Source organism: Vigna unguiculata, chromosome 4, assembly GCF_004118075.2.
Source record: "Vigna unguiculata cultivar IT97K-499-35 chromosome 4, ASM411807v1, whole genome shotgun sequence".
Taxonomy (NCBI): domain Eukaryota; kingdom Viridiplantae; phylum Streptophyta; class Magnoliopsida; order Fabales; family Fabaceae; genus Vigna; species Vigna unguiculata.
This window is the reverse complement of record NC_040282.1, coordinates 38,248,306-38,274,829: the sequence shown is the minus strand read 5'-3', so window position 1 is coordinate 38,274,829 and position 26,524 is coordinate 38,248,306. Positions and strand designations below refer to the sequence as shown.

Below are 26,524 nucleotides of genomic sequence, written 5' to 3'. Positions count from 1 at the left end.
CTCATTTAATACTTTATGTAATATATTTAATATAATATAGTTAAATAATAGCATAAAATGTTTATCATTTAATATTGTCAAAAAATAAAATTAATTTTTGAAAGAAGGATTGTTTTTTATATTTGCTTAGAATACAGGTATCTGATGATTTTACAATAACTTTCTCTCAACCAATTATTCAAAAGTTTCCAATTAAATCTATGTTGTACTCTTACTTCATTTGTTCAAATCTACAATCTAAGTATGGCTAGAAATGTTTATTCACAAAAAGCAATTTTTATATTTTCTTTTATCAATTATGGGTAACAATATTTTTTAAAAGAAACTTAGAAATCAAATCCCCAATCTTTTTTCAATTATTCCTATTAAGAATTGACATGCAAAGTTGTAAGGATGCAAGAAAAAAATAACTATACTGCCTAAATATTAAATAAAATAACAAAAAAAAAGTCTGAATTTTGACAAAGAATTCAGGCAAATATTATAGTTCTTCCATGCATTACAAAGCATTACATCAAAAAATTCTACCCTTGCACTATTATTATATATTTATAAGGTTTTATTTCGAATGAAATTATCAATTATCTTCTGGTATTTTTTTATATTTACATAAATTTTTAATTATTTTTTGATTCTTGTTTTTATTTAAAAATGTGAAGTTGGTCATCTAAATTGTTTTAGTCTCAATTTTGTTTCATTTTTGAAAAAATGATACAATTTTGTCTTTTCTCATTAAATTTTTTGAAACGAATTAATGATTTTTCATCAAAATTATCAAAATTGACAAATTAAAGATTATGTTAATTACACCAATAAAGCAAATTATCCTTCTTGACAACTTCAATTTTGATAAAAAAAAATTATCTGTTTCAAGAAATTTAACAAAAAAAATCAAATTGTATCAAATTTTAAAAAATTGGAACAAAAGTGGGACTAAGAAAAACTTAAAGAGCAATTTAACATTTTTAGGCAAAAACATGAATAAAAAACCCAAAAAATAATTAAACTTATAGTTTCAATTTTCAATAATAGTAAACAAAACAAACACATTCATTCAAATATCAAAAAAATCAAAAAGTAAACAAAAAAAATACATACCTTTTGTACTTTCTACGTTGAATCATGTCTTCCTCTTCTTCTAAAATAAAAGAATGTTATGAATCATTGTATATTATTAAACTGAGAAAAGAAGAGAGGTGACTGTGTTAAGATGAAAATACGTTTTTAAGTGTTATCACGAATACTTTGTTTATATTATTAAAATGGAATCAATAAAATAGGTAAAAATGATTTGATATCTCTGGAAAAAGATATGATATTAAAATAAATAATAACTTTTTTATTAACATATATACAATTTTGATATTCTAAGATTTGATATAGTGCTACTATTCTTGATTACGATCATCTGCTCTCTGTATTATAAAGAAAGAATGTAATTATAATTAAATTAAATCAAATAAACTAAAAAGTTAAAAATATATAATATTTTTGTTTATAACAAAAATTTAGCCCCTTTTAACTGAGTCCCAGTTCATTGCACCTAATGATTAAGTTCTTTTTATTCTCCTTCAAATATTATAGTAAAACAACTTTACATGTTTATAATAGCTTAGGATCTAAATTTTTTGAAAAAAAAATTATTGAGGAACTATAATTAACTATTTGAAGTGACATATTTCTTTATAGAAGTGTGTTTTCAAGTAATTTAATTAGCCAAATGTATGAGACGAAAACAAAAGGGAATAGAAAACATCTTTACAAGTTTATGCAAGTTTTTTTCTTATATATAGTCCTCACTCAATATATTGCAGAAAATGTATGGTAATCTAATATATTATCATTCTAATTCAACTATAACATTTTTTTTTTCAAATTACACACTACAAGAGAAACATATATATCTACAAACTCTTCCTGTCGTAGTATATATGTTGATCTTATTATGAGACAAGTTGTAGATTAAGAGGTAAAAATCTAATAATTACATTTGATCATTTATAAAAATGTTAACATTAATATGATGTTTTATAAAGATGTAGGTTTTTTTTTCTAACATTTATTTTCTTAATGTGTAGGATATTTTCAAAATAGAGATACATATATTCCAAAACACACGATTAGTTTTTACAATATTAATTATTAGTTATACTTTGATTAGTTAATTAAATATTTATATAGTTAAAACTATAGTATATGTTAATTTCTATGAATATTATTATTTAGATAATTTTGTATAATATAATTTATTTTAATTGTTATATTATTTATAATATTTATTTTAGGTTAATGTTTGTTTAATCCTTTTGTTTTAGTATTTTTTTTTGGTTACATTAAGTTTTAATCTAATATTTTGTGTTTCAAATAATTTTGATGACTTTTCAAGTATATATTATGTAGATTAACAAAATTGGTTGACGTTCACTAACAGGTTTTTAAAATATGAATATGGAATATCATGTCTTTAAAACTATTCATTTAAATATATTTTTTATGTTTTTTAAAATGTTAAGTTTATTATTTTATGTTTTATTTTTCATTTCAATATTTAATATTTTCTAAATTCTTTAATTTTACTTATTTTTCTTTTTTCATTAAAATGTAAAGTTGGTGATTTTAGAGGTGTCTGATTGAATAATAATTACATAGTTGATTTAACAATCACAACAAAAATAAAAGTCGTTATTAATTAATGAGTCTTTATTTTGTATCAAGATATTAGACAAGTCATTATCAATTAATACGAGCTTACATTTGTATTGAACAAAATATTAGACAAATAATTATCCTTTAATAAGAATCCACATTAATAATGAGATACCCGACAAGTTATTATTGTGTACTGAGAGGCAACATTTGTACTAACATACTTGATAAGTTGTTATCACTTAATGAGAGTCCACATTTCTCAACAAGTTATTACCATTTAATGAGAATCTACATTTTTATTATGATACTTGACAACTCATTATCTCTAATAAAAGTTCTGTAACAATTACAATTAGGACTACTATTGATAATGATAATAGTAAAGGGATAAGATAGTCAATTGTTGATACAGCTCAACGAGGACACCTGACAACATATTGGTGATTAGGGAGTTAAGAAAAGCACGAGAATTAAGATAACCAACTCTATATTGCAGGATTATCATTGGTTGGAAGTTTAGAATATATTCTGGTAGTTACAATAAAATTATTTTCCTTTATAATAGCAATAGTTAAAGAAAGGTAGTAGGGAGAGAGAAAATTGCACAAGTTAATTTATACTGGTTCAAATAAAAAATATCTTACATCGAGTTGTTAATCACTCTTAAGCGAGTGATTAACTAATCACTAAAAAATAAACTAAGATTACAAATAGAAGTAAGAACAGTTTAGGAAAGAAAGCACCCTCTTGAAGCCACAAGAGATGAGAAACACCTTCCTTGAAATCCACAAAAGGATAAACACCTTCTTTGAAATCCACAAGAGATAAACACCTTTTATGAGTTCCATAGAAGATGAAGACACCTCTCTTGAATCAGACAAAGGATAACCAACTTTACCTAGCAACACCTTATCACCTAAGATCACACCTAGTCAAATTTAAACGCTACACCTTTCCAAAGCATGTGACAAAGCTAATTTTCACAATCTAGCTTTTGTGGTTGAAAACATAAAGCTTTGCGTAATTTATAGAAGAAAACATGTTTTTAGAAGAAAAAAAATCATATCAAAATTAAGTGATAATCGATTATAACAATGTATTTTGAAAATGTTGTTTTTCTCAAGCTACCCAAAGCTACCCAATGTTGTTGCTTATGTTCTTTCTTTTATTAACAAAGAAGTTCACTTTTGGGTGCATTGTTAATTTGTTACAAGTAGACATTTGTACTAAGATACTTGATAAGTCATTATCACTTACATTTATAGTGAGATACCCGACAGGTCATTATTGCTTGCATTTATAGTGAGATACCCGACAAGTCATTATCACTTAATGATAGTCCAATAGTCCACATTTGTATTGAGATACTTGACAATTTAATATCGTTTAATGAGAGTCTATACGTCATGAGTCGATATCAATTAACAAAAGCTCATATTTATAGTGGAATATCTGATAAGTCATTATCAATTAACGAGGGGTCAATATTTATATTTATATTAAAGACATTGAAGAAATCATTATCCATTAATGACAACCTAGATTTATTATGATATAGAATGCATTTCCAATAAACATTCATTGTTAACATAAAACCACTCAAAATTAATTAATCCAATGAGTCCAAAATTTATTTTATAGTGGTGAAAAATAGTCAAATAAATCTATTATAGTTAAGGATTTTACCGAATGAAAAAATCATGGCACTATAGTTAAGAAGATAATGTGTAGCCATTATTTTCTAAAATACTATAAATCCTTGCAATTTTTTTCTAAAAATTGTTTCACAATTTTATCTAGTAAAAGAAATAGTTAAAGATATAAATTTAATTTAGTGATAAAGTTGAAATGAATGGGGATAAATGTTAATATTATGTTAATGTTAATATTAGGAGTTGAACTAGTCTCATGTATTCTCTTTTCAACATTTATTATTAAACCAATCTTATAACTCTCTCCTAGATCTTGATGAGAAAATTGAACCCACAACCTCTACTCCTAAGTGTTAGTGAGAAAATTGAACTCACAACCTTTATTATCCTCGGTTCTAACTTTATCATTGAATAAATCTTAAAACTTCACGTGAACAAATAACTTAAATATACAAAGTCATCAAATAACTTAAACATACAAAGATTGTAAAAAATAATCAATGATATGTTTAATTGACCAATGAGAAAATAATTCATGTAAATATAATTAGACAAAGATAAATTAATCTGCCTCTAATCAAGCTTTTTTTTTTTAAACTATGATAGATACATTATGTTTAATTGTAACTTAAATTTCCACCACTAAAATAAATATAAACAATGTTAGAAAGAAGCAATTATATATATATATATATATATATATAATAACTTCTGAAATAATTTATAATTTAAATATTTATCTTTTGTTCTAAACCAAAGTACTTTTATATTATTTGTTATATTTTTTATACATGTGTGTTATTCTATTTTGAATAAACCTTCCAAAAATTAGTTATAAGTCATAATTTGAGTTAGTTAATAATTTAATTTTTATATTTAAGTTTCTCATTCATTCCACCACTAAAATAAATATAAACAATGTTAGAAAGAAGCAATTATATATATATATATATATATAATAACTTCTGAAATAATTTATAATTTAAATATTTATCTTTTGTTCTAAACCAAAGTACTTTTATATTATTTGTTATATTTTTTATACATGTGTATTATTCTATTTTGAATAAACCTTACAAAAATTAGTTATAAGTCATAATTTGAGTTAGTTAATAATTTAATTTTTATATTTAAGTTTCTCATTCAATTATTTTTTCTATATTTATTATTTAATCAATTAAGTTGTTATATTTTTGAAAAGGACATATGTCTCATTTAGATTATCTTTTATCTCTAGAACTAGAATTCTATGATTTCTTCTTTTTTTTCTTTTTCTCTCTCTATCTTTCTTTACCTTCCTTTACCACACTGAGTCTTTTTTTAAAAAGATTAAGACTCGTTTAAGTAAGAATAAATATAAAAAACATTTTGAATTTGTTATAAAATATATAAAAATATAAAATAAATTATTAAAAAATAAGATTGATTTCTTATAATAATGAATTGTTATATATTTTAGTTTATTAGAAAAAGAAAATTATAATGACTTTTTTTTCCTTATCTTGTGATTTTTTTTCTTGAAATTATCATCAATTTAATTGTATTTTCAGTTATTCTAAAATATAAAAAAAAATTAAATTAATATAAAGTTGAATTCAACTTTGTTTCTACAATTTGTTTGTAAAATTCAAATAGACCCATACTTCTTATTTGATGCAATTAAATCTTTTATTTTTAAAAATATTCAAATTAAGTTATTTTTATTAGATTGATGTTTATGACATGTATTTTGTAACCTCGTACTATTTTTAAACTTTTTTTTTCTAATTTTTAAAATTTATTTTTTGTAATATAGGTCAAGTTATTTTCGTGCAATACATTAATTTTGGACAAATGTCATCACTACTGTTTAAGATTTCTGTACCAAATTAATGAAATCGGCTTTTCAAATCAGACATTTATACTTTTAATTATTAAAGTTATTAATATTTGATTATCTTTAACTTTTGTGTTTCTTAATTCATTTATTTTTTAATTTAAAGTACATTTTTAAAAAACTTTAACTTTAGGACTTCTTTACCACAAACTTTCTTCGTATTTTAAGATAAGATTTTTGTGTTAAATTATGGATTTTTTAATTATTAAAATCTTATTATTTTTTGTTTATTAATTAATTAATTTAATATATATTATCAAAATAACTTTAAGTTTTGGAAATTATTTACCACAAACTTTCTTTTTTCTATAACATGAGAGATAATTCATGCAAAATATTTTAAAATTTTTAAATATTTATAATAGCTCATTGATATTATAATTTTTTTTAAATATATAAATTTATTGTTGGAAGATTCCAAGTTAAAAATGATGTTATTTTTTTCTTTTAAGTATCTTCATCTGAAAGATTTAACTGTAATATCAAAACTTGTATTTTGTTTTGGTATCATACTGAGATGAGTATAACATAATCTCACTTAAAAGGGAAAATGGTTAAGAATTCGTGTGTAGTGCATTAAATAAAAATGAAAAAAAATAATTAAATTAAATAAGACGCACAAATTCATTGTGCCAGTATTTTATACGGATTTAACTAAAGTTACAAACATCTTTCTATTATTTATTTTTTCAAGTTTATTGAATTATTCATAATTTAGTTTTTAACCCTTTTTCTAAAATTTTAATTCCATAATTTTAATTATCCTTAATCTTAATGACAATCCCAGAAGTACTTTGAATGAGTGTAGAGTTACATCTGACAAGTTATGCAACTTTTACCTTCTTTTTATTCTTGTAAAGAAAGTATAATAAAGAGAAAATATCATACATTCCTTTTCCATTTGTCATGTTCTTTTGTTAAATCTTGAAAGAAAAGTATAATAAATAAAAATATCATACATATCTCTTTCCACTGGTCATGTCAAAAATAATAAGTCAGGAATATTAATTTTAAAATTAAACAAAGTTAATAAAAATTAAGAAATGAAATTTATATGAAAAATTCATAGACAATTTTTAAAAAACAATAGAAATTTTAAAACGAAAATTGTAAATTTTGTAAATTATTGTAAAAAAGTTTAATTAATAAAATGATTAAATAAATTTTTAATCTTGAAATTCGATCTAAATTTTCTGTAATAGGCCTTCAAACTTTAATAATTTTACCTCAAGGTTATGAACTAAAACTTATTTAACATTTAATAAAATATAAGTTAAATATGCTTTTAATCTTTTAATTTTTAGTAAAAATTAAAATTAGTCTTTTTTCTTCTGAAATTTCATATATATTTAGTCTCAAACTTTATAAATATTTGAATTTAATTTTTTATACCAAATTTTGTTAAATTTATTTAAATTTTTAAATATATCTTGATAACATTTGAGTTGTTACATGATTTGATATATTTTTGTTTCAATATTAGTCGAAGAACACGTTTCTAATTAAAATAACTAAATCCACACATTTATATAAAAAAAAAGATTAAATCGATCAAAATTTTGAAAAAAAAAAACTAATTTCAATTTTTAGTGAGAGACAAAAAATATATATGACATTAAAATATTGGATTTAATTCGTTGTTGATCTCTTAAATTTCAGTGAATTTCAAAATTAGTCTATTTTTTAATCTTTGACCCAATTTACTCTTCAAATTTTAGAATTGCGTAGATTTAATCAATTTAACCAAATTTTGTTAAGATTATTTAAGGTTTCAATTGCATTTCATGATAGATTTTAGTTATTTACAGAGTTTAACATATTTTCGCTTCAACTTTAACTAATAAGCTATTATGAATATATTTGAAACGTTAAATAAATTTAACAAAATATAGTTAAAATAACTAAATTTATATAATTTAAAAAAAATTAACCAAAATTTTTAAGAAAAAAAATTAATTTTCTCTAAAATTAAATACTAAAATATTTAATCCTAAAATATTTTACATGAAACCATACCAATCCCACGTGTGAAATACCGTGTGCCGCAGCCACAATCCACTGTTTTTGTCACCCAACTAAAAATTGACACGTCATAGAGTTTTGTCAACAGCTTCAATACCACGTGGTTGTCACGTGACGTCTACTCCCCAACAAAGACAAGGACTCATTGGACCTTTCGCGTCGCTTCAAGCATTCTAACACTGTGCGACACAAACACATAAAATATTCAGTTAAAGATTGTTTACCTGTAAATTTAATTTTTATTATTAAAATCAAAGATAAATATTATATAGAATTTATACTTATATATTTAAGTGATTTCTTCTCTCTTGTATCTATAATTATTATTTTTATTTTATCTTTATAATATAATTATTTATTTAATTTTTAAATATTAATTGTTATTTTTATTTGTTTTCTATAAATCTATTTTTTTCATTTATCAACATTTTCTTTTCTATTCATTTTATTTTACCTTTTATAAATGTAACGTTTAAATATTATTATAATAATATAATGTTATATATATATATATACATATATATATATATATATATATATATATATATATATATATATAACATTATATATATATATATATATATATATATATATATTAAAAATACCAACATAAATAATAGCGCGTCATATATTTACATTAGTATACATATAAAATATTCTCATTTTTTGCATAAATAATTTATATTTATATTTTATCATTTATAATATAATTATTGTTAACCACTATTTTATAATAATCGTTATTTTAAAATGTTAAATAAAATTGTTTTTTTTTCATCATATTTATAAATATATAACTAACTTCGTTGATCAATAAAAATTTTACTTTATACATAAACTTAACAATTTACAAATATAAATTACCTACGTTATGATATACACCTCGATTTCTACTAGTACTAAATAAATAATATTATTATTCTATTTTTATTGAAATTAATCATTATATATTCACATTATAAATCTTTATTCAATATCGTCCCTTTAATTAATTTTTTGGTTTATGAATAAAAAAACACTACTCATTATGGTTGATGCGTTACGCATGTTTTCTTCAAAAAGCAATCCGTGTTTTCAGCATTGTCATTTAATTACATTTAAGTTTTATTTTTTTCAATTAATTACATTTAAGTTTTTTGTCCACTGTAATGATTTTTAAAACTGATTTAAAAACAATTTTTTTATTAACTAACAGTGTGATAATTTCTAAAAGATAAAAAAAATTTAGAGTAATGATGGCATTTCATAATCTTAAAAGTCAATTCTTTTGTAAGTAATATTTTTATTTGTTTTTCATTCCTTAACTTACAATAAAATTGTTTTATAAAGGCAAAATTCTATCTTGTATCCTAATATTAGCATTATTTTCTTACGTGACACTACAAACACACCCCACCAAAAGCAAGTCTCCCCCACCCACGCCAACCAATTAACTTCACATAATACTCTTAAATTTGGTAATGATAACGCTTAAGGAACTCTTTTAAATTCGTTTTTTTTTCGTTAATTCAATTACTACATCTTATTAATTAAATATGAGCATTACAAAGTTCACTTAGGCATGCTAACGGATGCTCTTGTTTACATGTTTTTTTTTCTTTATTTATAATGATTTCTTTATTATCATTTGAAGAGTTAAATATGTCTTTGATCCGTTAGCTTTTGGTAAAGATTGAAATTAGTCTTTCGTTAAAACTTTAGTCCAATTTAGTCCTCCAATTTTTAGGTGTGATGAATCTAGTCTTTTTAATCAAATTTTGTTAACTTTAGTTGAAGTTTTAAACATAATTTAGGATAGTATTTAACTTAATATTGAAGCGAAAACGTGTCAAACTGTGTCAAATTACTCAAATATTATCATGAGATATGTTTAAAATGTCAAAAAAATTTAACGAAATTTAGTTAAAAGTATTAGATCCATACATTTCTAGAGTTTGGGACTAAATTGATCTAAAGTTTGGAAGAGGGACTAATTTCATTTTTTCCTGAAAATTAAGAAACCAACAACATATTTAACCCTTATTTGAATAATATAAATATAAAATAATATTATAATCCAAAAAATTATTAACATTCACAAATCAAGTTCTGATAGTTGAGTAATATTGAAAGAACTCCGTAAAAATTCAAATTCCTGAACATACATATTTAGTTTGAAATAATACAACGAATTAATAAGATTAACTAGTATTTTTAGTATTATCCATTTACTAAGTGTTAAAAATACATTTCTAATAGTATATTAAAAATTTTGGTTAAATATATTTTTAGTTTTTAAAATGAGTTCCTTTCCGAAATTTGACCTAATTTAGTCTCTCAACTTTAGAAATGAGTTGATTTAGTCATTTTAACCAAATTGTGTTAAGTTTATTTGACATTTGAAATGTGTTTCTCAGTTAACACTGAAGCGAAAATGTGCCAAACGAGGTAAATAATTGAAATAATATTATAAAAAATGTTTTAAACATCAAATAAACTTAACAAAATTTGGTTAAATGACTAAAACCCACGAATTTCCAAAGTTATGGGACTAGAATAGTCCCAAAGTTTTGAAAAAAGACTAATTCTAATTTTCATGTACAGGTAAAAGACAAAAAAACACATTTAACCCTTAAATATATTACAATATTCAATTTTTTTAATAATTTATAGGGTTATATATGTTTTTGTCCTATAACTTTCATGAAAATATTGAATTATTACATCTTTGAAATTTTGATCCAATTTAGTCTATCTACTCTTGAAATACATGAATAACAAACCAAATGTTATGATGAAATACATTTAAAACGTTAAAAGAAACTTAATAAGATTTGATTAAAATGACTAAATCCACACATTTCTAAAGATGAAAAACTAAATTAGTCAAAAGTTTCAAAAAGGAACTAATTTGAAATTTAAGTAAAAGTTAATGACCAAAAACATATTTTTATATCAATCATTTTATTTTGTTAACATGTAAACATCATTCTAAAGGTTAAAATTTTAAATATAAATAATATTTTAAATACAAAAAAGATCATTCTTAAAAAATAGTTGTAAAGGTAAAAATTTAAAATATAAAAAATATTTTAAATACAATTATCGTATTGCAAGGGTCAACTATATTCAAGTTATTGTCTGCTTTGCGACCTAGAATTTTGTCACCTGTTTTGTTCTTAGAAGTCACATCGGAAAGTGGAAAGATACAAAATTATTTAAACTATCATTTGTTTCGACTTCTCGATGATGTGAGACTATTGGGTATATTAGAACAAGCCCCTCAATTAAGGGTGAGGGTAGTTTTCATCTCATAGATAAAGCTAATGTTCAATGTTCAGATAAGGAGGATAGTTTTCAGTCTCACATACGACGTTAATAAGATAACATTATTAGAGTCAATCATCACATCCAAGATATTGTTTGTTTTGGAGCCTATAACACTTTTAAGATTTTGACCTTAAAAAAGTGTGTCTTAGAGGGTAGAAGGAGGAATGATTGTCTTTGACTTTGACTTTTAAGTCATGTGAGACTATTAGACATATCCTAAAGACAACAAGTTCACTTCATGTGCTGATCAAAATTTTGAGTTTGGATATTTACTCAACCCAACAATTATACCCAAGAGTATCACCTATTTAGCATTATTGGCCTAAACAGTATTTACAAAAATATTTGTTTGAGCAGTTACAATATATATATATATATATATATATATATATATATATATATATTATTACCATATTAATGTGCTGATTTGTTAATTATCATATATGTGGTGGTAAGTTTTATTAACTTTTATTTTACAACAGATATCATATAATCCAGAAATTTTGTAAATACACATTATACTCTCACATCTAAAAACTTACTTAAACATAGATAATTTTGACAAATGAATTTTCTCCATCTGGACAACAAAGTATTCAATCTCAGAACTATTAAAAACAATCAAGTCAAAGTACTACTTGAATCTTACCACCTATCAAAGTTTCATATTCATCTCTATTAGAACAACTAAAATTAATGTATATAAATTCATAATATAAAATCTTATCATACTTTTTGTTTATCCTACCATTTCAAAATTTCTAAATTTTTTCTTTGATAAAATAATCTAACAAGAACTTTTGTTTCCTTTCTATTTACGATTTACAATCTTATATAACATCCAAAGCATAATTCAATTGATATCAGGAAAATTGAATCAAGAGTGTTTAGATTTGAATTTTATAATGACGTCCACAAGGCATTTAATAGAAAAGTGTTAGTCGAAGAAGAATGAATGTTTATTGAAAAAATAACAAAAAAAAAAAAAGTTTTTACCAGAGATGAAGAAGAAGGTGTTAGTTGGAAAGCTGAAATGAAACGTATATTTCCACTAATGGTTGATGTGTCCCTTCCACGCACTTTCCTTTCTCTGTTCACTCTTAGATTTAAGGCTTCCAAAGATTTCGCGTAGAAGCATTCAGAATTTTTGAGACTTCCAAAGTAAACGCGTCATTCCCTGAGTCAAGAATTCGAGACCAAAACGATGTCGTCTGCGAGGAGAGATCTAGAGAGTGGAGGAGCCACCAAGAACGCCACCACCTACTCCGCCGCTCCTACTAACTATGTTTACGATCCAGAAGTTCACTGGACCTCGTGGCTCGTGCCGCTTTTTGTGGCGGTTAACGTTGTTGTCTTCGTTGTGGCCATGTATGTCAACGATTGTCCCAGGAATAATCTCACCTTTGAAGGGGACTGTGTCGCCACGTTTCTGGGCCGCTTCTCCTTTCAGCCTCTTAGGGAGAATCCCTTGTTTGGCCCTTCTTCGTCTACGTAAGAGCTCGATCAACCATTTTTTTTTCTCGTTGGTTTAACTTTTTTTTTTTTGCTTGTTGATGCTGGGTTTGTTTCGGTTTGTTGGGTGCTGAAATTTGCTTCGTTTCATGAATTGGGTGTGGGGTTTTTGTGATCTACTTGTGTTGTTGAGTTTGGGTTTGGTTCTGCTGCCATGAATTTCGAACTGTTGTCTTTGTGGTCAAGTTTGATCTTACAGAAGTCAAATTTTATTTTTGATAAAGGAAATTCAGATAAGTTAGAATGCGTTTCAGGACCTCTTTTTTTTTTTTTTTTGTCAAAATTGATCTTTGTTCTTGTTATAGGTAAAAGCATTGTATTCTGTTATAATCTGTGAATTTTTACTCTTCCAAATTTAGATATGTGGGCGAGGGACGAAATTCATCCATTATCTACAATTGAAGGACAAAGGTTAAGACAAATTTTGAAGAAAAAAAAACTGATTCCTAACACGCATATTACCCTGAATTAAATTAATAGATGGATTTTCTGTCTTTTATCATACAATCACAAATTTTTATTTCTCATTTTTTACTGTTCTGGATGCTTGGTGATAGATAATCTAAATCACCCTTATCCTTCTACTCTTTTGCTCGAATTATAGGTGGTAATTAATTAGTATTTGGTGTTAAATAACTAATAAAGTAAATGAAGTAATGACATCTATTTTTCGGCCGTGATGACTTTTTTTTTCATTTTAGATTGAAGTTTTTTGCCCCAACTCTTGGCAATGGCAAGTATCTATAGAGATATTTACTGATTTAATTTTTGTTTCATTTTTTAAGCTTATCTAAGATGGGAGCACTTCAGTGGTATGACGTTGTGTATCACCATGAAGGATGGAGACTTGTCACTTGCATTTGGTTGCATGCAGGAATTGTTCATTTGGCTGCAAACATGTTGAGTCTAGTCTTCATAGGCATTCGCCTTGAACAACAATTTGGGTTTGGTATGTTTTTCTTTTCCAGGTTTTAGTTTGAATTATACACAAAATTTTGAACAAAAAGTAGCATGGTCACTCATTCGGAAGTGTTCATCTTCTTTTGTGTTCTTCAAATTTTACCTTCGAATGGTTATTATGGCCTGAAGTTTGTGAAAATGTTGGCAGTGAGGATAGGAATCATTTACTTATTTTCTGGATTCGGTGGGAGCGTACTATCTTCTCTATTCATTAGAAACAACATATCTGTTGGTGCTTCTGGTGCTCTTTTTGGACTTCTTGGAGCAATGCTTTCAGAACTCATCACAAACTGGAGTATCTATTCTAATAAGGTGAGTATAGAGTCTTCAAACTATTGACGACTTGTTATGGAAAGATTTTGACGACTTCCTGTGTTCATCATCATGAATCTTGATATATAGGTTAATTTTATGTACCCTCTTCAAACTGAATTCATAAATACCCCTTTTAGTTATGGTCTTCTGAGTATTTTATTTTTCTTTTCATCAATTAGGCCTATTGACTTGCACATATGGGAAATACTTGGATAGTATATTTCAGATGATATTTCTAAGTTCCTGACCCTCTCTTTGCATTTTGCAGGCAGCTGCTTTGTTCACACTGCTGTTTATTATTGTCATCAATCTTGTCATTGGAATGTTGCCCCACGTTGATAACTTTGCTCATATTGGGGGATTCCTCACAGGATTTCTCCTTGGTTTTGTTTTGCTGCTCCGCCCTCAATTTGGGTGGTTAGAACAGCGACGTCTCCCAGCTGGTGTTCGCCTCAAGTCAAAATACAAGCCTTACCAATATGTTTTATGGATTGTCTCTCTTATTTTACTTATTGTTGGGTAAGTTATTTTTGAATTTAGATTCTCTGTTGGATTTTTTGGTATTGTTCATCTGTTGTGCTTTCAAAATATACTCATGAGTACCAAGATCAGTTTATTTTGAAGACTTAATAAAGAACTATATTAAAAAAAACTCAGTAGAGAATATGAACTCGTTCTTTTCTTAAATCCTCCTAACCATAACTCAAATAAAACTACTGTCATGAATTATAATTCAGCTGTTTTTGGTATATGAGAAGAGATTATTAGTTTGCTACATGAGATTATATTAACTAAATCTTAATTTGATCTTTAGAGATGTCTGTTCTCATGGCCTGCTAGGAAATCGAAAAAAACTGGTTATTTGTTTGCATAATCCACTCTACATCAACCAATACTGATTCTGTTATTTGCTTTGCCATGAGTATTTTAGTCTGTCTCAACTTCTGCATTTCTATTGTTATCACAGCAATGTAGATTTTCTCTAATCATATTGAATTTATTTGTTGAATAATAGGTTATCTATTGCTCTAGTGATGCTATTTCGGGGTGAGAGTGGATATGATCACTGCCATTGGTGTCACTATCTAACATGTGTTCCAACTTCAAGATGGAAATGCAATGACAACTAAAGAAAGGACATGAGCTATCCGTCGTTATATATGTAGCTATAGCTCTTACAAATTGAGTTATCTCTTTTTTTTCTTGGTATTTCCTGTCAAAAAGCGGTTATTGATTTGACAATGGGTTTATTTGTATTATAATTTTAACATTATAAATACATAAAGAAATTTATTTGTACATGAAATTCATTGGTTACTTTTCATTCATTTTCTGTCTGACTTTTTCTATTGCTTAGTTCGTTAGAGGCTCATCACTTAAACTTCACGTTCACACACTATAACCATTCGGTATGTAGTTCTATCTAACAACAATATTACCCAGTTATAGATAATTAACAAATTAATCTAACATCAATATGATTATTTGGCTTTCTCATATAATTTTTTGTTTTGTTCTGACTATTGCGCGATTTTGATCTATCATCAATGTTTTATGCTTGGATCCTTCGGTTCTTAGTTATTCATTGAAAATCTTTATCTTCAGTATTGCTCTACACGACCAAACATAATACAGGATATTATAGGTTGAATTGATGATTTTGAAGATGATAATTTTCGGATGTTGTAATTTTGGAATGGTGTTTAGATTAGTGTTTTCATTCCTTCTTTCCTTTTCTCTTTCTATCGTTCCCTCTTTTACCTCAATTAACCCAAGTCTAACGGCTTGGAACGATAGAAAGCAAGGAAAATGTGTGAAAAAAACATAGCACAATGTTCAAAGCTTTCCTAGGATATCGGGTTTGCTTTTTTATTTAGGCTTAATTTAAATTATAACATGGTATTTTGCATGAAAGAAAAGATAAAAGAATCTAGACAAACAAATTAAATATCCTAGTATAGACAAATCAAGAATTTACTTTTCAGTAGACCATTGGACAACATTACAACACCGTTGGACACCAACTTGAAATTAGAAGTCAATGAGCTCTAATTGTTGTACCATAAGGCGTCACCATGAGATCATTGGTAGCTCACTTGACACTGAATTCAAGTGGTCCGTTGGACAACACACGCTAGGATTGTTGAGTGTTCACTTGATAGTTAGCCTAGACAAATTTAATGTTGTAAACCTACCAATGTACTTAGGATTTTACTTCGAAAGGCTTATGGCGTTGGGCACCAGGGGGTGTCTAATGGACACTACCCTGTCTTATAGATGAAATTACAATATCTCACAAATATCACAAATTTACCTAATTATACTCCTTAGTAGGGATCTGGGTCTGTCATGATATAACTATAACCCTTTATGACAAGTGCATGATTTCGAATTCTACTCAATACACCAATTCTTTAGAGATCATGTAAGACAAATGTTATTGTATAAAAAAGCCATGATAATCTTTGTATGTGTGATATCCTTTATGTTATTAACAATTAAGTATGATGTGTGAAATGTTGAAATGATGAATAATTTATATGAATTAATGTTTAAATTTTATTAATATGATCTAAATTTAGTGTAGCTTACCATATTTTTTGTGTTTGTTTATTTTATAATTTATCCAGCTGTAATGATTATATGTTATACATAAACATAAAACAATACAAGTAGAAGGGTTAAGTAGTTAGACCCCCAATAGTCAATTAGAGTATAATTATTAGATAAGTATATAAGACATTAAATACATACTTTATACTTGTATGGTTGTTTAATGCTTAATATATAATTTGTAATAATTCAATTAGTAATATAAATATGCTAAATTGGGATATTACAATAATCACATTTCCCTCACCTTCTTTTTAACCTTTTTTTCTTAAAATGAATAACAGTAAAGCATATGTACTTACCACATTTACCATGTGTAGATGATACCTTAATTTTGAGAACGCAAAGATAGGAAAATATTTTGTTGTGAAAACTAAACTGCAGTTCTTTGAAACGTTAACTTCACGGTCTCAAAGGAAGGTTGAAAGCAAAATCCAACACAAACAATCTGACAAGAAAATCATACAAACTGAAGCTAGTTTTCGTAAGAAATTTGGACCATAACCAATTCAGAAAACTACAACTTATACATTGAACCGTGTAGACAATAATCCGATGCAAAATGACAGAATTCTATAATACATAAACTGACATGGACCATGCATAAACTACAATTGATTAAAGAAAAGATGATCCTAACATCCAAAACAGACAGGAATACGACATAAAATTCAGTAAGTTGGCACATTGTATTTCTTATAGGTAGCAGTGCAAACCAATTCATATCTTCAAAGTCCACAAGCATATAACGATCAGCTTAGTCAGCTGTCCAACTTTGCTCCACAATTTCTCTCACTCTTCTATTGTACTCGCGCTTGTTCTCACTAAACATTCGAGCTGCTTCTGAGTTTGCAGGAGAATTTGGGTTGGGATCACAAAGCAATGACTGCCAAAGTAAAATTAGCTTTCAGAAAATAATTATTAACATGCTGAATAATACATAAAAAGGATATCAAACGAGTGGAATCATGAGGATAAAGATTTAGTCATGCAAAATTACTTCTCAACCACCCTGGAATATAGATACACAGCCAGATTACATCAGAATGGAAAACAACAATTTACAACATTATCTCATCCTTGCTAAATAGTTTTTGTATATGCAGTGTGAAGAATATGTGTTTTGTATAGGCTTCACCTACAGACTTTCTCTAACCCTTGATCTTTATGTTTTCGGAGGGTACCCCTTATACCAATCTATTAATAAAATACACTTGTTGGGTAATAAAAAAAAAATAATATAATAATAATAATAAATTATGTGCACGTAGCAGCAAGAGCATCTGATACCATGATCTGACGATACAAACCCAGAAAAAGAATAGAGTAGAACTGAAGATAATGAATGTTAATAGAAAATAAAATCTGCACCAAAAAAGGAGAGGAATCTACTTTCAAAGGTTTTCCCATGTCAAAGAGTTGCTCCTTTCAGAAACTCTGTTTTATCAGACTACAATCAATTAACTAACTGATGATCCACCCCGACTGTTTAAGCAGACCGCACAAGTAATCATATGTCACAACTCTATTGAAACTTTTCCTTAATAACTGTAATTAGATGGCCCTGCTGGGCCTTATTTCCCAATATTCCTCTGATACAGGCCCTATCATGATCCTAATAGAGGGAAACATTGGGGCATGGTGCGTACCAAAGATACTCAATATGCTAGATTTAAAAAAAAATTACAAGTCAAACAACTGATACATCTGCCGTCAATGAACCGTAGAACAGTGATAGTAGCGCACAATTTACCAGGAAGCACCCATAGCAGGTTCAATTCCCATTGTCAAAAGGAACCCCACTCCCCCAAAACAAAAATAGAAACTAAATTATAATATATATATATATATATATATATATATATATATAACAATCTTCTATTTTATATCTTTTGTTCTGTAATTTTTATAAGCAAAATTGAGATGAGTTCACCACAAACAGAAGGATCCGAAATCCTTCTAAATAGAATATGCATGAAAGGAAAAGAATGTAAAGAATGCATCATATCTGAACAAAAAACAGTTTCTTAGCAGGTCAGACTTAAAAAAAATTCTTACAAGCCCTCATCCCCACGAACAAGGGAACTAAGAAAACAGAACCGTTTCATTACAGATTTTTTCACATTTCACGGCTTAAAATTCTGAAATTACAGTACAAGTGATAGCAATGAGATCAAATATTGAGCAGCGATATGAAAGGACTGACAAACAATATAAGAATCAGTAAAAATTGAGAGCTACTAAATCAACAAAGGGCCTTGAGATTTGTAAGGAAAACAAGAAAATGATATTCTCTTAGAATATTCATCATGTTCAGAATAGCAACTCCATTCTTTATTAAAATACAAAATTAATGGTAAAAAAGGAAAGGAAAAAAGTTAACATTACAAGTGAATCAAGACATGAATCAGAAAACAGCAACAGACATTTTACAACAAAAAGTAATTCCTAGTAGATAGCTCTTTCATAAAGGAAAAACCATAAGTAATTCTAGAAGAGCACAGGATTTTTAATTAATTTTGCACGAAATGTTGGTGTGGCAATACATATGTCAAGGAACACAAGACCAAACCTCAAGTGTAGAGTTAAATTATGTAAATATATCTGCTTGATATATTGGTTTTGTAATATACTAACAATGATATGAAAAAAAATGCAGAACTGACACTATATTACATAAGATAATACCTGGATAGAAGTGAGTATGGCAGCTACATCATATATGGGACTCCATTGATTTTGTAATATATCCAAACAAATACTTCCATCCGCATAAACTTCCCAAAGAAAAAGAAATGGCATTAGCAGCTAGATAGGTAATTTATGGAAGAAGAACCTTTTCAACCTAAAACTTACTGTTTGGATGAAACATTCGTGACACAAATCTTACAGTTGGTGGCTTGTTAGGATAATCCTCAGTAAACTGGAGAGTCAACTTAAACGTGCCTGAATAACTCAAAAATATGTAGACATTATTGTGATAAAGTTAAGATTATCTGACTATGAGCACCCAATTTCCATTTAACTTTTCCAAATCATAATAGAGCTTCAAGAGTAAAAAATGATTTAGCTAAATGGTCTAACAAAATATCTCTCCCTTGCAAATGTAAATGCAATCTCTAACATCAACATAACAACAAATGTCTTATTCCTCTATGTCATCACCTCAGGCAGAAATATAAGCCAATATACAAAAACAATGTAAAGCTAATATAAAACAATGTAATAGACAGATTATAATTAACACTGCCGTATCAGAAACTACATGGAAAAAATGTAACAATAAAATTGTTAGAAGAATGAAGGCATGGTACAAGCAACCTCATCTAACATTACAGAATCATTAAAGCGGCATACAGTATACAAGATGGCTAAATAACTGAAATGACACATGTATCAAGATTGTTCCAATATAGGAGTTATGGTATGGTAAAAGGACAAACTCACCTCCATCCCACGGTGTATCATCAGGACTGCAATCCAAAGCAGACAAGAAAGCAGAAAGTTCTTATGCATCCATACTTAAACAAAGTGGAGGAAAAAATGAAAGAAAACAAAGTGACTATATCAGAGAAATAAACAGCACAGGGAACCTTTTATCCAATTCAACTCACCCAAATATGACAGCATTCCACAGCATAATGTTATTATCCTGAGGGGCACCACTGATTCCTGCAGGTGGGTCTTGCTGCAGCCTTTTGAAATCTCTCATGAGCCTCTTCCTCGCAGGAGTCGACATTGCTACCACCTAAAACAAACAGTCACAAAGAGAAAACAAAAAAAAAACTTCAATTTTCTTTTCAACAAGAACAGAAAGATAGGCAAAACCTAGTTCACCGCTAGACGCATAAGAGACACAAGCAACAGGCCAATTCAGATTCCAACACATCCAAACAACTGGAAAATTTGAATACATAAATCGAAAGTGTAACAAAATTTTTCACAATCATCCTAGGGCAAAACCTCACGCCAAGAACAGGAAAAAGAAAAGCAATTAAATTTTCATTAATCTCATACTCCTCAGAAACAGAACCGCAAACCCCAAATTAAAATACCGGTGAGAATTCCGAAGAAACGTTAAAAATAGGGGGCTTTGATGTAGATCCACCCTCTGTATCAATCACCCAGAGTTCAGACAATAAAAACCGCAAATTGGAACAAACAAGAGAACGAATTGAAAAAAATAAAATAAAATGATTGAAACGCAATTGAATTGGAAAAAAATAGGAAAAGGAAGAAGAAATTGATGACCCGTTATGGTTATGAGTTGGAAGTATGTTGTGAATGAAACGCAAGATCGTTGAAGGGATGGATCGAGAGCGATGGCGCAGAAAAGACTATTGCTGGAATCTTACGATATTCATTCTCTTTTCTCAGAATTTAGAAGAAGGGTGTGTATTTGTATGGGTCTAATCACCCTTCCCTTTAAAATATTCCATTTATTTGGTCCAATATTTTCTTACGAAATGCTTAACCAATTTTTTTTTTTTTATTTCCTATGTTTATTGAATTTTCTTTACTTAAAATCATTTGTGTTTTGTCGATATCTCCTAGCCATTCACCAAATTCAAAATATTAATAGTTCGACAATTAGAAATATCTCTTGCTTTATTCTTGTTTTTTCTATTGTTGAAACTTTCTCAAATTGAAAGTTAGTTAAAAAAAAATCGATAGTAGGAACTTTGTAAAATTAAAAGTTAAACATTTCCTTATGCACATAACAAGAATATTTCATCTGTTTATTTGCATAACTTTAAAAGAACACATTAGTTAACTCAATTCACATTATTATAAATGTAAGTTTGCATTTTATTTTTATGAGAAAATAAAATTTCAATATAAGATTTTGAAATTATAAAAATCATAAGTCACTGCAAGTTGAAGAGGATATTAATATGATAGAGTTAGTATGAATAATGAAATTATATTTTATTTGATATTGATGTATTTTTTTATAGACTTTTGAGTGTTGGAAAATAAAGAAAACAACAATATTAAATAATTGTAGCTGAACCACTGATATTTAATAATTATAATTTAGTTGTTTTTTTTTAAATTTATTTATTAAATATTATTGTTGTGATTGTATTTGTAATTCGTCGAGTCAAACATTCTAAGTTGGACTACTACTTTGTCCATGTCATGTAACTCACAATAATACTTTCTTCTCAATAATTGTTTCATTAAAAAATAAATTCGTGACTTTAGATTTGATATCAATTATTAAATGTGTACTTAAAAATATTTTGTACTTAAAAATAATATTATGATTTGATTGTGAGTAGAATATTTAACCAAGAGAGAATTGAAACATATATGATTAAGAAATAAATGTAATTCTAAGTAAATAATTTTTTATGCACAATAGACTTTTAATAAATAAAAAAATTTATTTTAAATTTGGGCTTAACAATAATCTCATTAATTGCTTGGAAAAGGCTGAAAAGAAAATTGTAATTGTAATAGTCACCTTTTATTTGATATTTTCTTAACAATTGATAATAATCTCTTTCTTTATATTGATTTTGTATTAATTGTATCGTAGACTTTTTTTCTTATTTCATAGGAATTAATTCAATTATAAGAAGTTGAGGACTAAGATTGATATACTAATTTTGAAGAAAGATCTATTGATTAATCTTCAGAAGTCTTAAATAGAGTATAACATAGATCACTCAATCGACCAACATATTATGATTAAGGTTGCAAGGTCAACTATCTTAACCTCTCTCCAACCAAAACAAGACATTGCAGAACCAATAATGTTGAATAAATTTCAAACCTCATGGTTACTTTTTTAACTTTGAACCCAGTCATTACTCAAGAGCTTCTTCGTTAGCAGAAAAAGATCACCAATTATTCTTATATGAAGTAAGGATGTCCCACTAAGTCAAATAGACCATGTTTCAACTATAACACTTAAGGTGAACTCATTTTGGCACATAAATAGGACGATCAACTAAGTGAACGTAATGGGAGGGTTCTTGTCCAATCTACTATCGACAAAGGATAATTTCCTTTGGACATGCTTTATAGACACCAATTTAATTTGTAGGAAAGTTTATTTATTCGCATTTTCAAAATTTTTGTAATTACTCTGGTCGTTAATTAATGAAATTGTTTCTTTAAGAGAGGATTCTCTTGATTCTTGGATTAGAACGTCAAATTCTTATTAGAGATTAACATCTTCGTAGCGAATCTTCCTTGCTTATCAATCCTGATTGTGGCGTCTAGACTTATCAATTTTGGATTGGATTGTGATGTTTTGACTTATCAATCTTTTGATTGTGGCATCTACTTTGATCTTATCAAATAACCTTTTTGTGGCAAGTTTTCCTTTACTTATCAATTTGCTCGATTGTGGCGCATTCTATATCAGTCTTATGCTGTGTTTTTTATTCTAATTATACTGATTATTTTTACAGAACAAATCCAAAGTCAAAAAAAATCATCACCTTTCCTCTTAGGATCGTATCAATATCTAGATGTGAAGGTTTACGTCTAAGTGCTTTAGAGAAGGAGATGATTCAATTAAGAAAGAAACTAAAACAAGAACACGAAATAGAGAGAATAATTGAATGGAAACATGCTTGAAAGTAACAAAAGAGAAGAAAAATGAACAAAAATATGAAGGACATGAAAAAAGAGGGGAATTAAGGTGAAATACGCCACTTGAGGGGGGCATTAAGGCTCACCAACCCAAGATAAGTGGGGATGCATGAGCTCTAGGCTCAAGATAAGACTACTGAAGACACACTTTCAAAGGATAACACTTTCACAAATTGTCAAATATAAGGTAATTTTACTGAAAATATTCAACTCTTTTACAAGACTAGAAAAGCCCTTTTTTATAAGTGATGGAAAAATGGTCTCTTAGCAAATACACAAAGCTAAGGAATAAGAAGAAATTATATGGAAAATGTTTATATAAACTAGGTCATCTAAAAAGGAGACTCCTTGCATGGGGCTTGACCTAGCTTAGTCTCCAAGCGTCTCCTTTAAGCACCATTGACCTTGTAGAAGGGAAGGTCAACCTTTCTCTCCCAACCTCGTCCAAAAATGTGCCACCTATATGTCGGTACAAGGATGAGTCTCTCCTTCACTCCATGTAGTGGTATACTCTTCTAAGATGGCCCTAACTTATTCTACAAAACAAATAACCAAACAAGAGGGCAGCAAATCAAGTCAACAAAGGTCAACTCAACTCAAGTAAAAAAAAAAGTCAAAATAAAACTAAACCCCCACCCCCTATAAAAGAGAGAAGATTTAGAACCTTCCCTTCTAAACATGTTTATTCTCCCTAAGAATGTGCCTTCATCCTTGGTAGAGGTTAGGAGCTCATCAATTGGGTATGATTTTTTATCAAGAGTACTTCACACATATAAGACCTAGGAAAAATAATTATTTATTTAACACATATCTTAAGCAAGGACTTAAAATTCAAATTTTATACTAGAATGAGATACTTTATCCTATTTTTACTTCTCCAAGTTAGCAAAGTTTATCCAAGAAACTCACAATGTCCAAAGATAGATCTTCTATCAGTAACAAAATTGTTTAGCTTGCATCAATATATATCTTCAAGTTCAAAGTCTCCTTTTTTTTTTCTAAACAATAGCCCATTTTCTAAACTTGGCTTCAAATACTGAAGAATTTTGTCATTTGTTTGCATTTGTCTTTATCTTGGAACATGCAAAAACTAACTTACTACACTGTTACTACAAGAAATGTTTGGTCAACCTTTGTAATGGGTATTTTCTATAAGACAACTTTCTTCACTTCAAATTTTGCTATTTTATTCAATAGGAACTCATAAAGTTATACATTTAAACTTATACAGTTCTTTGAGTTAGTCACATACATGTTTCTTTCTAGAAGATAAAATTCTCCATTTTGGAATAAATCACCTCAATTTAACGAAATACTTGAGTTTTCCCCTAAGTCTTTTTTTTCTTTAAATTGGACCATGCTTTTTTTTTCTTTAAAGTCGATTTCTTTGCTTCATTATTTGTTACAATAATCTAACATTGATGAAAATCAACAATACAATGAGTTTACATGTAATGCCATGCTTTTTTATATCTTCAGTAGTAAAGATTATTTCAAGAAGAGGTCTTGGTGGAAATATTTCCATTACATTCACACATTGACTGCTACAAAGTTGTATTATTTCAAATGATCCATAACTTCATCCTTTGACCAAACCTCCAACAATACAATATGCTCAACTCCTCAAACATTTTGAGTATTATGTTATTGAGCTTATTAATAATCTTGTTATTGCTCCTCATTCTAGTTTTCCTTTTGGTGGTTGGGGGGAGGGAGGGGGGTTGAAATGAACTATAACTTCATCCTTTGACCAAACCTCCAACAATATAGTATGCTCCACTCCTTAAACATTTTGAGTATTATGTTATTAAGCTTATTACTAATCTTGTTATTACTCCTCATTATAGTTTTCCTTTTGGTGGTTGGTGGGGGGGGGGAGGCTTTGTTTGTCCATTTCCATTTTGTTGATTGCCTCATCCTCAACCTTGATATACTCCTTGCATACCACGACACCAACCTCAATGATTACCTCACCCTTGGCCTCTTCCTAACATAGTTGATTTGTACAAAGTGGGTTAAGACTCTAGACCATACAAGGTCATTAATGATATATTTGACCCAAGTAGATTATTTAGTTGTATGATTGATGTTTAGTTGGTACTAACAATGCTTGATTAGGTCAAGACTTGTTGGAGAAGGCAATGGTAGTGATATGGGCAACAATTTAAGATGAAAGGCGACTTAAATTTTTGTGTCTCCATTGTTATTTAGTTGTTTGGCTAGTCATTCTAAAACGCACAAAGCCTAGACTCACACTAATTGATGACAAATCGACCTCGTTTCTCCACATCTTTGTTCTTACTTCGATGTTTATTTTCTTTAGCCATAATGTATTTTAGGCTCCTTATCATGAATCTTCATGTCTTGAAGACCATTAATGTGTAGGTTATCCAAAAATAGTTCATGTCATAGTCCATCCATCATTGCATGCATAACTACTGCAAGATTAAGTCCTTGGATTGTGAGGGGTACCACTATAAACTTCTATACAAATTTACAAGTGGGTTCATTATCTTATTGTCTTATGTTCTTAAGGGTCATTAAGGTTGAATCATTGCAAATTAGGCCTTAAACTTTGCAAACAAGGTTTGAATCCGTGGCGGATCTTGATAAAAAGTTTTAAAGGGGCCAAAATAATATACTCAAATTTGATATATTTTAATCATTGTCACTTAATAAAATTTTTTGAAGAGGCCAAAATAATATACTCAAATTTGATATATTTAATCATTGTCACTAATATAACAAAAGTATATATAATTCAGTATTGAAATATCCTTGTATGTTTTTCCTAAGAAAAATGATAGTTTTGAAGTTCTATTTGATATGGAACCCATTTTAAATAAGTTTTTCTAATTTCATCTATTACCCTTGATATTCCCATATTTGAAAATAAGTTCTAAAGAATTAATATGAAACTTTCCACTTATAATTCTAAAGAATCAATATGAAACTTCCCACCTATAATTCCTTTTAAATCTTAAGAAAGGGTTATCTAATTCAACAA

The 26,524-nt window shown here is 27.7% G+C and overlaps 2 protein-coding genes across 3 annotated transcripts; one reads left to right on the top strand and one right to left on the bottom strand.

The window, feature by feature from the left end:
• The first annotated feature begins 12,552 nt into the window (after positions 1-12,552).
• LOC114182404 (RHOMBOID-like protein 2) lies at positions 12,553-15,601 on the top strand. The gene is made up of 5 exons (XM_028069273.1): positions 12,553-12,999; positions 13,806-13,969; positions 14,129-14,292; positions 14,564-14,814; positions 15,311-15,601. The coding sequence occupies exons 1-5, from the start codon at positions 12,713-12,715 to the stop codon at positions 15,423-15,425; spliced, it is 981 nt and encodes a 326-aa protein (XP_027925074.1). The 5' UTR covers positions 12,553-12,712; the 3' UTR covers positions 15,426-15,601.
• A 1,756-nt stretch (positions 15,602-17,357) lies between these two features.
• LOC114181978 (ubiquitin-conjugating enzyme E2 2) lies at positions 17,358-21,345 on the bottom strand. Of its 2 annotated transcripts, none has more exons than XM_028068704.1 (6): positions 21,160-21,345; positions 20,523-20,656; positions 20,356-20,381; positions 19,765-19,854; positions 19,597-19,685; positions 17,358-17,794 (listed from the first exon to the last, which is right to left on the bottom strand). In XM_028068704.1, exons 2-6 carry the CDS (start codon positions 20,645-20,647, stop codon positions 17,666-17,668), a joined length of 459 nt encoding a protein of 152 aa, XP_027924505.1. In that variant the 5' UTR covers positions 20,648-20,656; positions 21,160-21,345; the 3' UTR covers positions 17,358-17,665. The 2 variants fall into 2 exon arrangements, with proteins under 2 accessions (XP_027924505.1, XP_027924506.1); XM_028068705.1 differs by lacking the exon at positions 21,160-21,345 and adding an exon at positions 20,964-21,134.
• Between the last annotated feature and the right edge of the window lie 5,179 nt (positions 21,346-26,524).

Coding starts and splice junctions, on each gene's coding strand:
- LOC114181978 (XM_028068704.1), bottom strand. CDS start 20,647: ATGTCGACTCCTGCGAGGAAGAGGCTCATGAGAGATTTCAAAAGGCTG. Junction 19,855..20,355: donor TGATACACCGTGGGATGGAG/GTGAGTTTGTCC, acceptor TGAGTTATTCAG/GCACGTTTAAGTTGACTCTC. Junction 17,795..19,596: donor CCATACTCACTTCTATCCAG/GTATTATCTTAT, acceptor TTACTTTGGCAG/TCATTGCTTTGTGATCCCAA.
- LOC114182404 (XM_028069273.1), top strand. CDS start 12,713: ATGTCGTCTGCGAGGAGAGATCTAGAGAGTGGAGGAGCCACCAAGAAC. Junction 13,000..13,805: donor TTTGGCCCTTCTTCGTCTAC/GTAAGAGCTCGA, acceptor TCATTTTTTAAG/CTTATCTAAGATGGGAGCAC. Junction 14,293..14,563: donor GGAGTATCTATTCTAATAAG/GTGAGTATAGAG, acceptor TGCATTTTGCAG/GCAGCTGCTTTGTTCACACT.